This window comes from Wolffia australiana, chromosome 2, assembly GCF_029677425.1.
Source record: "Wolffia australiana isolate 7733 chromosome 2, ASM2967742v1".
In the NCBI taxonomy this organism is placed as follows: Eukaryota; Viridiplantae; Streptophyta; class Magnoliopsida; order Alismatales; family Araceae; genus Wolffia; species Wolffia australiana.
In genome coordinates this window covers 1712743-1725065 of record NC_135836.1, presented here as the reverse complement: position 1 = coordinate 1725065, position 12323 = coordinate 1712743, and the positions used below count along the sequence as shown (strand labels likewise).

General features: G+C 38.2%; 1 protein-coding gene across 3 annotated transcripts; it reads right to left on the bottom strand.

The window, feature by feature from the left end:
* Positions 1-2527: 2527 nt before the first annotated feature.
* LOC144716511 (downstream neighbor of Son) lies at positions 2528-10325 on the bottom strand. Of its 3 annotated transcripts, none has more exons than XM_078591642.1 (15): positions 10074-10325; positions 9807-9902; positions 8632-8678; positions 8430-8550; positions 8262-8326; positions 8030-8180; positions 7753-7955; positions 6828-6988; positions 6645-6740; positions 5269-5387; positions 5059-5160; positions 4502-4611; positions 4340-4427; positions 2931-3079; positions 2528-2858 (listed from the first exon to the last, which is right to left on the bottom strand). In XM_078591642.1, the coding sequence occupies exons 2-15, from the start codon at positions 9864-9866 to the stop codon at positions 2663-2665; spliced, it is 1668 nt and encodes a 555-aa protein (XP_078447768.1). In that variant the 5' UTR covers positions 9867-9902; positions 10074-10325; the 3' UTR covers positions 2528-2662. The 3 variants fall into 3 exon arrangements, with proteins under 3 accessions (XP_078447768.1, XP_078447767.1, XP_078447769.1); XM_078591641.1 differs by having other exon boundaries at positions 8262-8338; positions 10074-10322; XM_078591643.1 differs by lacking the exon at positions 8632-8678 and having other exon boundaries at positions 8262-8338; positions 10074-10322.
* Between the last annotated feature and the right edge of the window lie 1998 nt (positions 10326-12323).

Here is a 12323-nt window from a genome sequence, read left to right as displayed (position 1 = left end):
ATTAAAATCTGAGATAATTTATCATACTTTGAATAATATCTACCATTTTAATGTGCATAATTAAACTGCCGCAATGGGACCCCGAAATTCATGCTGAACCAATGCTTTCAATTTTGGGTCAAAACTATAATCCATAATATGCAATATAAACTTATTAATATGAGGCTGAAATTTAGCTTTAATATGTATAATATTATGTACCTTTTAGGCTATAAGATAGCATGATAAAGTATTGAAATATAGGATATATATGTTTTGTGCTCTCAAATTATGAGACAACTATGTTACTAATTACAATGATTATTTTATAGGCACTTTAGTTAATAATCAGATATTATAAATATTCAGGATAATTATAAAATCATCAAATAGTGATGTCATTTTATTTTACATTATCATTTATAAGAATTCTGGGGGCTAACTTGATTATTACAATAAAACTTAGGCTGTTTAATTATAGATTAAAATTAAATTTCTATGTAGCTAGTAATTATATGAATTAAAAGATGGGATTGACAATGAAGCTATCAAGATATTTAGGTCTTGGAAAAAATGGGCCATTGGTGAATTTTATTGTATTTTCTAGGTAGGAAAGAAAGCATGATTATTAGGAACATAAACCTTGGGAGTAGGATGAAGAACTTTCATTTAATTCTAAGGAAGAAATATAGAAATTCAGACTCACGAACTCTCAGAAAATGGGAAATTTTGAAAATTGTATGGAAAAGAGATAGAGGTATTTCAACGATCAATACCGATGTGTAGATACAATCATCACTTCCCAATTTTCGTCATTTTGGGATTTCTCTATCAAATTGTGGCTGAAAAATAAGGATTACTCTAGGGTCCACCTTCAAACACCAGGTGGAAGTGGAGTTTATGATGTAATTTTCTTTTGTTTTGAAGTATCCTTGCTGAAGCAAAACACATTGGCTTAGGCACAACATAAAACCCTTGGAAAGCTTCTTGCATCTATTAAAATCATAATGTCAATCTATTCCCATCTCTTATGTTCTTCATCAATAGGTGTCAGAACACGACACACTCACACACCCATTGGCACACCTACTGCCCCAATGCACGTTATCACTTTACATTGTGAATTTTATGTCTGTACACTATCCTGGCCCTACACACCCACCATATGTCAACTCCCCCACACACATCAATATATGTCTCCCTGCATTTGTGTGAGGAATTTACTCTATTTCTAATCAATTTATTTAATATTTTCTAATAGTAAATAATAAAAATGAATCACTCTTAAATGTTGAGAAGATGGACCCTTGCATTATATTTATATCGAGTCTTTAAAGTGAATTAAAATGAATTTTAATTTTAATTCTGATTAAAAACAACAAATATCCACTTAAGATATATCAGTAAAAACATAAGAAGAAAATGTTTTCATGTAAAGAACTTTCCCATTTTCCTTATCATTGTACAAAACTTATTAAATCCCCAAATATGAAAATAAGTTTTGTATTTATTTTTCATAATTTTGAAATATTTTCAACATCTATGTTGATTATCAAAATCAGCTTCAAACTTACTTGGACCTTTAAAGATTTAGAATTTTATCCAGAAGGTTTTGTATAAAGTTAGTCATACAGAAAATTTTCATAAGCTTCAGAAAATTTCAATTTTTAAGAAATAAATTAAATAATAGAAGTAGCGCACAGTTATTTGTGTAGTTTAAATTCAATTTCTAAAGCTCAGAAGGGGAAAAAAGTTATTGGGAATGCAGATCATGAGTTTCTAAATCTCACATCATTACACAATCATCTAGGAGTATCACTCAAAAAAAAAAATTTAATGTCAAATTTTTTATAATGGTAAGATTGTTTTCCACGGTGGCTTCGGAAACAATTAGAATCTAAAAATGACATCAATGAGAAGTTGTATGATTCAAGGACATATGATATATATTATTGGTCCAGTAAATAGTTTAGCTTGGAAAATATATAAGTAATCTCATTTCAATTGTATAAACCATGAGATTTGAAGAACTTCGACAAAACATGCTAAATTACTTTCATAAATAAAATTTTGTTAGTATAAGATCCCAAAGAGATCAGGCCCCTACTAACAATCAACTTCAGGTACCTCAATAAATTTGAGGTGATCTAAAAATTTGGGGAAGGGTATTGGTGAGTTTTTAGGGACAAATTGGAAATTCAAACATCTTAATGGTTAGGCTTGAAATGATATATTTGATCAAGATAGGACTCAATTTGGAAGACACAATGAGAGGATCCCAAGAGACAGGAAAGAAGAGTTCTAACCTATGGCAGGAACTTATAAAACAATAAGTGACTAAAAAAATCCAGCTTCATTTCTATATGTTAGCCAAAGACGCCGAAGTGGAACAGAATGTGTAAGAGAGAGATACATACTGGCAGACAACCTTTGACCTAAAAAAAGCAACAATTCACACCAGAGGAGCTCCTCTCTAAGTAGAATCAACACATTTCCAAGAAGGTCGAGAGAGAAACGAGGTCAGAACCGGAAGCCAACACTCCAGATAGACCAAGAAATAGAGAATAGTTAATTAATAAGGTCGGCCAAATGAGACAACCGCGTTCTTTGTTAAAAGAAAATTCTCATTTACATATCGGAACACATAGAATTAACCGGTTGAGAAGAGAGAGAGATGACGGAATCAAATGGAGGAGAGAGAAACCTGGTAGCAGCCATCACCATACTTGAGTTCTTTTAAGAAACCAGACCTCAAGTCCGGGGTTAAGACAGCACCATGGAACCCAGCCAAGGGGGTCAACCCCTCGGACACGGTTGACTTACCAAAGACGGCATCCATGGCAATATTTAACCCACCGGAGACGGGCTCGGTAGAGAAGCTGAAAATAACAAGGGAGCATAATGAGTGAAAGGATTCTGCCCAGGTGGGCAATAAATAAAGAAAATCTCACCTCAAATGGAAGCTGTCTCCATGAGCTTGCATGGCGGCGCACAGACCGGAGACGACCCACGGCGGCAGGATGGTGTCCTTGAGCTCGACGCTGTAGCACATTGGGCCGGCGTCATCTTCATCGACCCTTCTCATCTCTCTGTATCTCACCTGAGCCAAGCCAACATCCAGGCAAAACAGGGGTTAGAGAGAGAGAGAGTGAACAGAGAGATGATAGTTAAGTGAGGATGATGGGTTATGTATGTCGGCAGATAGAGAGAGAGAGAGAGAGAGAATTGTTTTTTTGAAATTTTGAAGAAAAAAGAGATTAATATGGGAAGTATTAAGTTAGGGAGAGAGAGGGCGAGTGATGGGTCAGGATGTCGATAGAGAAAGAGCTAAATAAAAAGATGGGAAAAAAGAGACTACAAAAAAGATGAAGATTTAAGTATAAAGGTAGTGGAAGGGGCAAATATGTGGATACTGAAAGGGGGAGAATGACGGATAAATATGTCGTAAGAGAGAGAGAGAGAGAGAGAGAGAGAGAGAGAGAGAGAATATGCCCACTAACTATGTTGCTGGAGGGAGAGAGAGAGAGAGCTAAATTGCAAGATGGAGAAAAGGAAAGAGATCACTAAGAAAGTTTGAAGTTTGTGCCAAAGATACATATGTAGATGGAGAGAGACTGAGAGTGGGGATGGAGGGTTACAGATAGGTGGCGAGAGGAAGAGATAAATAGAAATATGAAGGGAGAGTGAGGAGAGAGGAGAGAGACATGGATAGAAACTAAAGGAGAAAGATGAAGATAGGAGTGAATTCAGTGGGATATAAATTAAAACGTACTGAGAGACAGATAAAGATATCAACACAGATAAGTTCATTGTATAGATCAAAAGACAGAGAAAAACAAAAGCATAAAGATAGATAAATCTATGGGATATCGAGAAAGGGAAAAGATATAGAGAGAGTGGGGATAAATATACATAAGTGCCGGCGGGGTCAACAATGAAAACAAGTAGATACATATTGCAAGATAAGAGAGAGAGAGAGAGAGAGAAGCATCCAGATAGGCTGATAGGGACACATTATACATGTATACATATTGCAAGATAAGAGAGAGAAAGAGAAGCATCTAGATTGGCTGATAGGGACACATTATAAATGTATATATACTGGGAGTAACGAATTGGGACCTAGTGAGAGGAAGATATCAATGCAAAACATACAAAAATAAGTCAGATATAGATGCAAATGGAGAGATAAATTGAGATCACGATATTCAGAGATATAAAAAATGTACCAACAACAACCAACAGCGCAGACTAAGACAGAAAGGGAGGGAGGAAGATAGAGTTTGATCTATTGATGGAGATAAGACATAGATATGAATGTACATAAAGAGAGTGAGAGAGAGAGAGAGAGACCACTGACCTCTGGAATGGATACAGATGCATTTTGAAAGGGTACAGGCGAGTAGAGCACAGGGACATCAACCCCAGTTGGAGTGGCAGATAAATGTCTGAAAAAACGACAGAGTAAGAGAAAGAGAGAGAGAGAGAGAGAGAGAGAGAGAAACAGGAAAATAGCCCTTGCCTGTGATTCAATAGGAAGTCATAGAGGGCATGAGAGCAACGGTTTCCGATGAAAGCAAGAAGTGATTGCGGAGTCCCATCCACTTCAGACATGGCATCCAAATGAAGTGCCTGCATGCATCCAACCATATCGTCATTTCTGGAGCAAATGTGTTAATGTAGACAGCCATGTTGACATTAATTGGTAGTTGACAATAACATTGATGTAGACCAACTATGGAGAATGGTTGACATTGACAAGGTAATATTAAAAAAAAACAGCTAAATCAAAGTGATTGGAATCATCAACCCGACAACCAAAACCACTTCCATTGACATTGATGATGACAATGATGTTTAGGGGGACTTCTAATGAAACAAGATTCTCAAAAATGTCATTGATGTTGATGAATATCAACCATCAAAATGTGTCAACCACTATTACTGGCGTTGAAAAAATGCCATTGAAGGTTGATTTTTGTGGTTAACACTGTCGATGTTGAATTGTCAGCATCCAATGTCAATGTCAATGGTTTGTGAAAAAACAGAGTGCAGATTAAGATGCAAAGAGAAGGATACCTGGCCAAGCCTTCGATTCTCTATCTCAGAGAACTCTACAAGATCGTCTTCAGCAGCTTGCACAGTTTCAGATTGGCAGAGCGGCATGGTGAATGCAACATCCTGATTGACCCACAAACGTACAGAAAAATTAACATGAGCGAACAATGAAAACAAATAGGAAAAACAAGAATTTTGATGTTTATCCAAGTGCAAGCCAAGACGTCATACATGCTCTCTGAGCAAAGAACGCAAGCCAGTGGTTGACTGTGAGATGTACGCGTTGACTTTGCTCTTTTTTCCAGAAAACTGCCCGCCGACAAACATCGTCACAAACTGCATTGTATGAACTGCACACCCACAGAGTCAGAACTTTCATACCGACATGAGAGGAAAAACACCCATACTTTACTTTAGGCATAAAAGATGATAAGAGAAATTAAGAATAAAATTTTCATAAATCTGTATTATTGCAGAATAAATTGTAAAAAGAGATACCCGTTGATGATACATCTGTATTCTCTTTTTAACAGAAAGATATGCCTCAGAATATTTTTCAATATGAATTTTAATACGAACAATAATGTCGCACAAAAATGTGTGTAGCAGAACTACTGACTATAGACAAATGTTTGGGAGTGCCAGTGTTATGCCCAAGTTTTTCATATTTTAGTCTTTCCCTTCCTCTAGTGTTTCTTTGACACATACCTAAACATATTTGTAAGCCCTATAGTGAATCTGTTACATAGATGGACACCTAAGGACATCAATTGGAAAAGGTCCAAACCTGGGGTAACCTGAATTTATACAGGTATTCTGTTTGATAATAAAATGACTGTCTTCTGGAAAACCAAAAAGCTGACTGCATGTCTCTGATACACCTCCTATATTATCAAGAATACGAAATCCAATATTTTGTAGAATCTGCAATGATGCTGATATGAACCTCCCCAGGCATCCCATGCAGAAACGAAGGAAGAAAGTCCATGTTTCACGTTCTACTTCAAGCAGCGCGTGCTGACCACATTCAGGTGGGAATTCTGACCTTTAAATACCAGTTCAAACGATGGAGCAAGGGGGTGAAGTTTCATTCAGTAAAAACGGTCGCATCTAAGACTGGTCTGGCGAGGAAATCCTCCTGCGCAAAGGAGATTGTGCCAGATCTGGCACAATCCCCGTCCTCTTTCTATCTTCTGTATTCCGTTGAACATTCCACTGTCGCATTGGTGCCATTTTCGTCTCCTCTCTCAGAATTTGATATCTTCTAGAATCCAATTACTTCTTCAAGATAAGTCTTGATCTAGACGATCAAGAATCAGCAAGAAATCCCTGGACAAACGGGAGGAGAAATTTTGTTGGAAACTGGTCATGAGGGGATCATATCAGATGTCACTCACAATGATTAAGTCAGAATGAGAACCAATAGAGATCAAAGACAGAATAGGTCCAAAGACAAGAGTCAGGAAGATAAACTTCAATGATGACTTAGACAATCCCTCAGGAACAATTTAAGTAAGGAAATCCGCACTCAGCGACAGCGCAAGTAAAAGATATCAGAGTTTATGGCAGCATGGCATTTCAAAATAAGCCGGAAAGGAAGAGATTACCATAAAATATGCTACACTGATTCCTTCTCAGCAAATAATATAAACTCCGGAATGAATCATCCCAATCAAGTTGGCGCTTTGACAAAAAGTTGGATTCTGCATACAAAGTCTCACTATTAAATTGAAAAATAATAATCATGGACATGGCATTTATTCCAGCACAAGTATGATTTCATGACAAACCTGCCTGTGATGATGAGAGTGACAAGGCAGATATTACTGAGGAAGGAAGAGATGATTGTGGAAAGGTCCACGTGCTCAAAACCTTACTGAATGAGGCATTTGATACCCTCAGAGGTTGGAGAGCATCATTGCATGCCCAACTTGATGTCAGATTGTGACACCTATTACGTCAAGGATTTAAAACAATTAGCATTATTTGGAATGTAACACTTAAATTTTCTAACTTGATTAATTAACAGTTGATTATAGTGGGAATAGGGAATAGAGGATAAATCAAACTGAAATAAAATAATATGCGGGGTTAATGGTTTTTTATTTCTGTTTATCCTACACCTTCTGCCACTCATTAATAGAAATCAAGAAAAAAGAGTGGAACTATTGACCAAGACCACTTTTATTCCTGCTTTCGAAGTGATAAGCTTTAAAAGATTATGTTACTCACACTAAGCACATTCGGAATTTCTGCTCCCTGTTAGTCTCCCAATCCGCATAACGTTTAACAAAAGATTCATAGATCAATCGAAAAAAGGAAGAGAAATCCCAAAATATGAGGCTGCATGGCATTCCCTTACGTAAATATTTTATTGTTGAAACCCAAAACATGAAAACCTCTATCAGTGTGTTGCCATGGCCAATAACCCCATTATCTTACGATAAAAAGGTCATTGGTGATGGCAACATACCAATAAGTTACACTCTCTTTGCACTAAACTGATGTGTCTGAAATTTGAGGAACGGTTTTAATATTTGGAACACAAGAAGTAAAACAACAGCAAATTTAGTGTTCTTGAGGGTTCTTTTCTTTTTAGAAAAAATACAATTGCGATAGTTAGACATAAAAGACCAGATGAACGTGATTCAAAGTTATGCCACGCGAAATCAATTTAACAAGTGAAATAAATCCAGAAAAACCAAGAGTACGCACCATTTTACAGAAGCTGAGGACACCAGCCTCAAAGCAGTCTTCAACGTAAAATCAAACGGCGATTTACACCCAGGAAGAGAGAACTCAGATTTAAATTTTCTAGAATTCAATTTCGTCAAGATACCAGACTTCTCAGAAAAACTAGGTATAAATGAAGAATTATCGAGCCCTTCTTGAACATTCAGTCCCCGAAGTGCCTTGTCCTAAAGAATTTGAGGATGTATTAGCCAAGAAAAATAATTAGAGATAAATCACATGGGCATCCAACAAAACATACCATATCAATGGTGGAATGGCCTTCGTTTCTTTCATCACATTGAGAGAGCTGCTTAACACTGAGAAATTTATTTCCACTACATCTCTCTGCCTTATGAGAGTTGTCATCACCGATTTTATCACCAGTTGTAGCTGAATTTCTCACATCCTCACTACATCACAGCTCAATAAAAAAGAACAAATGATGAACATACATGACATAATCAATTATAATAGAATTTCTAGGAGTATACCTAAATTGCGAAGTTCTGGAGCATCCAACTTGGATATTATTTCTTTCAGTTGCGAGCAGAGACTCCTGGCAAAGGATCTTTGCAAGAAGAGTCAGTGCAAAGTGCATTGACTTTTAAAAAACTAAGTGCCGGATGCAAATTCTAGAGAACCTAAAGGAAAGGAGCAACCTTGGACTTTTGTTTTTCACCAGCCATTCTCCATTTGTCACAAAGCTTTCGAGCAGGATAAACTTCATCAACTCTCGTGTTTATGTACTTTGGTCCCCTCACGGATTCCGTTTTCTTGTCCCTGTTTGACGCCAAAATGAAAGCATCGTTACAAATTGCAGCAATTCTCGCAATTCAGTAAATTAAAAATCGAGGAACTGACAGTGCATCTGGAGGAACTCCACATTTTTGTCGTTTTAACTGTTCGCCCTGTCTCATGAAAAGTTATCAAGATTAATCGTACAAATCCTTTCCCATAAAGAAATTTCGATTACTATGTGTTGAACTCCATGCTAGGGCTTGGAGGAAGGAGAGGAAATGAAATCCTTAACTAGAATGTACATGAGGAGGGGTATATATACCCTAGGAGAGAGAGAGGAGAGAATATGAGTTAGTGATAAGTGAGGGAGCCTAGTGGGTTTATAGAACATGACCCACTAGGAGAGTCCTCTCACTAACACTATGCACTGCGAAAATTGAGAAATAATTTTGATCTTTCCATTAGTAAAGTATCACTTGGGTTCAACGAAAAAGGGTTTCCATTTATGATATAGACATATATTGAAAGGGTTTCCATTCATGATTTTTTTCTCCAATAAGACTGAACTATGACACAATTATATCGAATAAAGCAATATAAATGACTTATTTATGAATATCCTGAAAGAATGTGAAGATCGATTAAAGAGCTTTAACTAGGGATTGGCAATCAATCAATTTTTCGATCAGAGAGCGGCCTATCCATCAAAATGTTGGATCAGGTCCCGATCCTACAATCACAATCGACTAATTGATTGATTAATGCAGATCTATCACCGATTTACTCCATGATCTGATCCGATCGATGGGATGAGTTTGATTCAGACAGTTAATTGATCGGATCAGATTGATCAGACTGATGGGTTAAATTATTTTCTGAGGACAATATCCTATCTGATTGCTGAAACCTTAACTTAAACAACGTTTATAGATTATACATAGGAGCAACATACAAACAGTTGAATATCATTTTCCAATAGCTTTACTGACCTTTACGGTAAAGAGGGAGGCATAAGAAATTCTTGAGCTAAATTGAGTTCCTAAACTTGAGTGAAAATAATCATCGAGATTTATTCATTCTTTACATTACCCCAAGAGAATTTAGAATAAAATTCCTGCGCAACTGGTATTTTTGCCTTAGGAAAATCAGGCAACAAAAAAAAGAGAAACTGTAATCCAAAATGCAGGTGAGAAAAGAAATTAAAAAAATCGATTCTACAGAATTTCAGGGCCAAGGTTTAGATATAGAATATTAGAAAAGCAAAAGAATACAGCGAAACAAAGATGAAGGGTGCGCACCCGCAACTCCAGCGGCGTTCTCCTTTTTGCCATAGGTTCAGCTACAGCAGCAGCAGCCATGAAAACTACAAAATCGAAATCCGGAACAAGATTTTCCTGCAGAAATCGGCACCGCGTGAGAAAAAATAATCCTGCAATGACAGACCAAAAATCTGAAACTTGATACGCGCCACTAACTAACGAGACAGATTCATGAAAAACAAGGAAGAAGATCGCAGATCCCTCGATAAAGAACCCTAAAACGCGGGAGCAGATCGAAGAAGATACCTGTAATGGCTGGTGCGATGTTGAACGACGGAGATTGGAAGAAAACGGAGATTGTCGTGCTCAGATCTCACTGGTGGGGGCAAATCGACATCGCCCTAGAAGAGAAGGGCGACACCCACCCAGATGAAATCTTCGACGAGTTCGCGGTGGGCAGAGATTGAAATTTGATCTTACTGGATTTTTCCCTCCTCTTTTTCAAATCTTTATAGGGAGAGTTAGAGAGAGAGAGTGAGAGAGAGAGATAGAAAGAGTAAGGTAGAGAGAGAGGGAGAAGAGGTAGAAGAGGTAGAAGAGGTAGAGAGAGAGTTTAAACAATGACGGAACGAGACGAGACGAGACGGAACCAGATCGAACGAGACGGGACGAGACAAGATCGAAGGAGACGGAATCGAAGGAGACGGACATGAGTTGACATGGTTTCATGTTAATCACATCCCTAGAGCCCGACATTCTCAGCTAAGTTAATTCATGTTGCATGTGTGAAACTGATCCTTGGCATGAGTTACTGATTACATCATGTAAGTTAAACAAATATGCTTTGATTATTACCTACATGTTCCTATTCATTAGTTTCCTAGCATACTAAACCTATAGGCAGAAATTACCCCATAAAGGTAATTGTGTGGCCAAGATGGGACTATCTTCCCTCAACAGAAGAGAATACAATCCCATAGAGTCATTGGCCAAGCTAGTGCAAATATCAAAATAAGGTTTTGACTCTGATTTTAAAAATGTATCCATAATTGGGATGACCAATTAGGGTTCAATAGGTGGCCATGCCCTAAGTCATTGTAGGAGTATTGCACAAATGATTGAGTATTTGTGCACTATAATTTATGTCAGATTGGTTCCATGAAACAGATTACACCCTTGCACCTTCTAAAACACAATGTACCTTGACACTTACTCGTGTTGACGATTAAACGTATTAAAAACACAATATGTGTGGATTTAATATCATAAAATTTATATGTTCACTCCTATTAATATATATATATGCTTTTTATGAGGCATTGGATTATTAAAAGTATTTTAGATTGACATTCTGCTACCTTATGGAATTTATTGACATTCTATTTTAAAATAAAATAATTAAGTCAAAAATATTTTTAGAGATTTATTTTACAGTTTTATGGATTTAAATGCACTCTGTTATTTTTTTAATTTCCTGTCCGCGTGTTTTTTTTTTGAAAAAGGCAAAATACACGGTGCCGAGTACGTCCAACCTTGCGATTGTGCTTGTAGACTGATCCAACCATGCCCTGGACCCCACCTAGGGGGGATTTTATATATGAAGTGGATTGTTTATCAGCGTTTATAGGCGTAGAGCGAGCATAAATATCCCAATTACACTTGGATCCTACTCGTCCACACCCATGGTGTAGTAAAAGAAAACATACATGAGTGTACCTAGGAGGTGCTCAGAGAAGGTTGCTCGTGCCGTCGTTGCGCAGGGTCCCCCGCAACGGTGATGGTGCATGGAGTGTGTAGAGCTTGTCATGCCTTCAATAGGTGTCAGGGTTGAGGCATGTGGCGTGTACATTGGTCAGGCGAGTGGGTGAGCACTCTCGCCTCTAGTGCTCCATGCAATACGCTAGTGGGGGGGGTTATCCTTCGACAAGGTGCGACATGTGCAAAGAGCCGGCAAGCCAAGGCACTCAACGTGGTGGCTACCACGAGCTGCCCGAGGGAGTTCCTACCAGGAGTAAAGAGTAGAAGGGGCCCGAGTTCATACTGCATGGTTGGCAAGGGCATCCGTAATCTGGTTTCCCTCGCACAAGTGGTGACAGATGTTGATAAAGCAGGGGCGACACTGTACGATGTCCTGCCATACTTTATGTAGTTGTCACTAGGAGCAGGTACATGCACGGAGCATGTTTACTAACACCTGTGAGTCTAATTCTACGATGACATTGTGAAGGTTTTGCGCCTCGCAGAGGAGCAAACCATCACGAATCTCCATAGACTCGGCTGTTGTGTAAGTTTGGACACCATAAAAAGACGAAAAGGCAAAGAGAATACTCCATGTGTGGTCGCGGAGCATTACCCCCCCCCCCCTCGTTGGCCCCGGGTTCCCTTTGGCCGCACCATCCACATTCAACTTGAGGATGCCAATTGGTAGTGGGTGCATATGAACAAGCTGTAATCGAATGGTGATAGGGGCGAGGGGTCACCGAAACCCTCAAGTGCGAAGGAGATCGCATGTGAAGGTTGAGCTGCGGGCAAGGGCCGGTATGAGATGGTGAGCGT

What these genes read in the sequence shown, in the direction of transcription:
- LOC144716511 (XM_078591641.1), bottom strand. Translation starts at nt 9,866, where the DNA reads ATGGCTGCTGCTGCTGTAGCTGAACCTATGGCAAAAAGGAGAACGCCG. An exon ending in GGAGTTCCTCCAGATGCACT is followed by an intron (nt 8,551 to 8,631) that starts GTCAGTTCCTCG and finishes GGCGTCAAACAG; the next exon opens with GGACAAGAAAACGGAATCCG. An exon ending in GTGAAAAACAAAAGTCCAAG is followed by an intron (nt 8,339 to 8,429) that starts GTTGCTCCTTTC and finishes CTTCTTGCAAAG; the next exon opens with ATCCTTTGCCAGGAGTCTCT.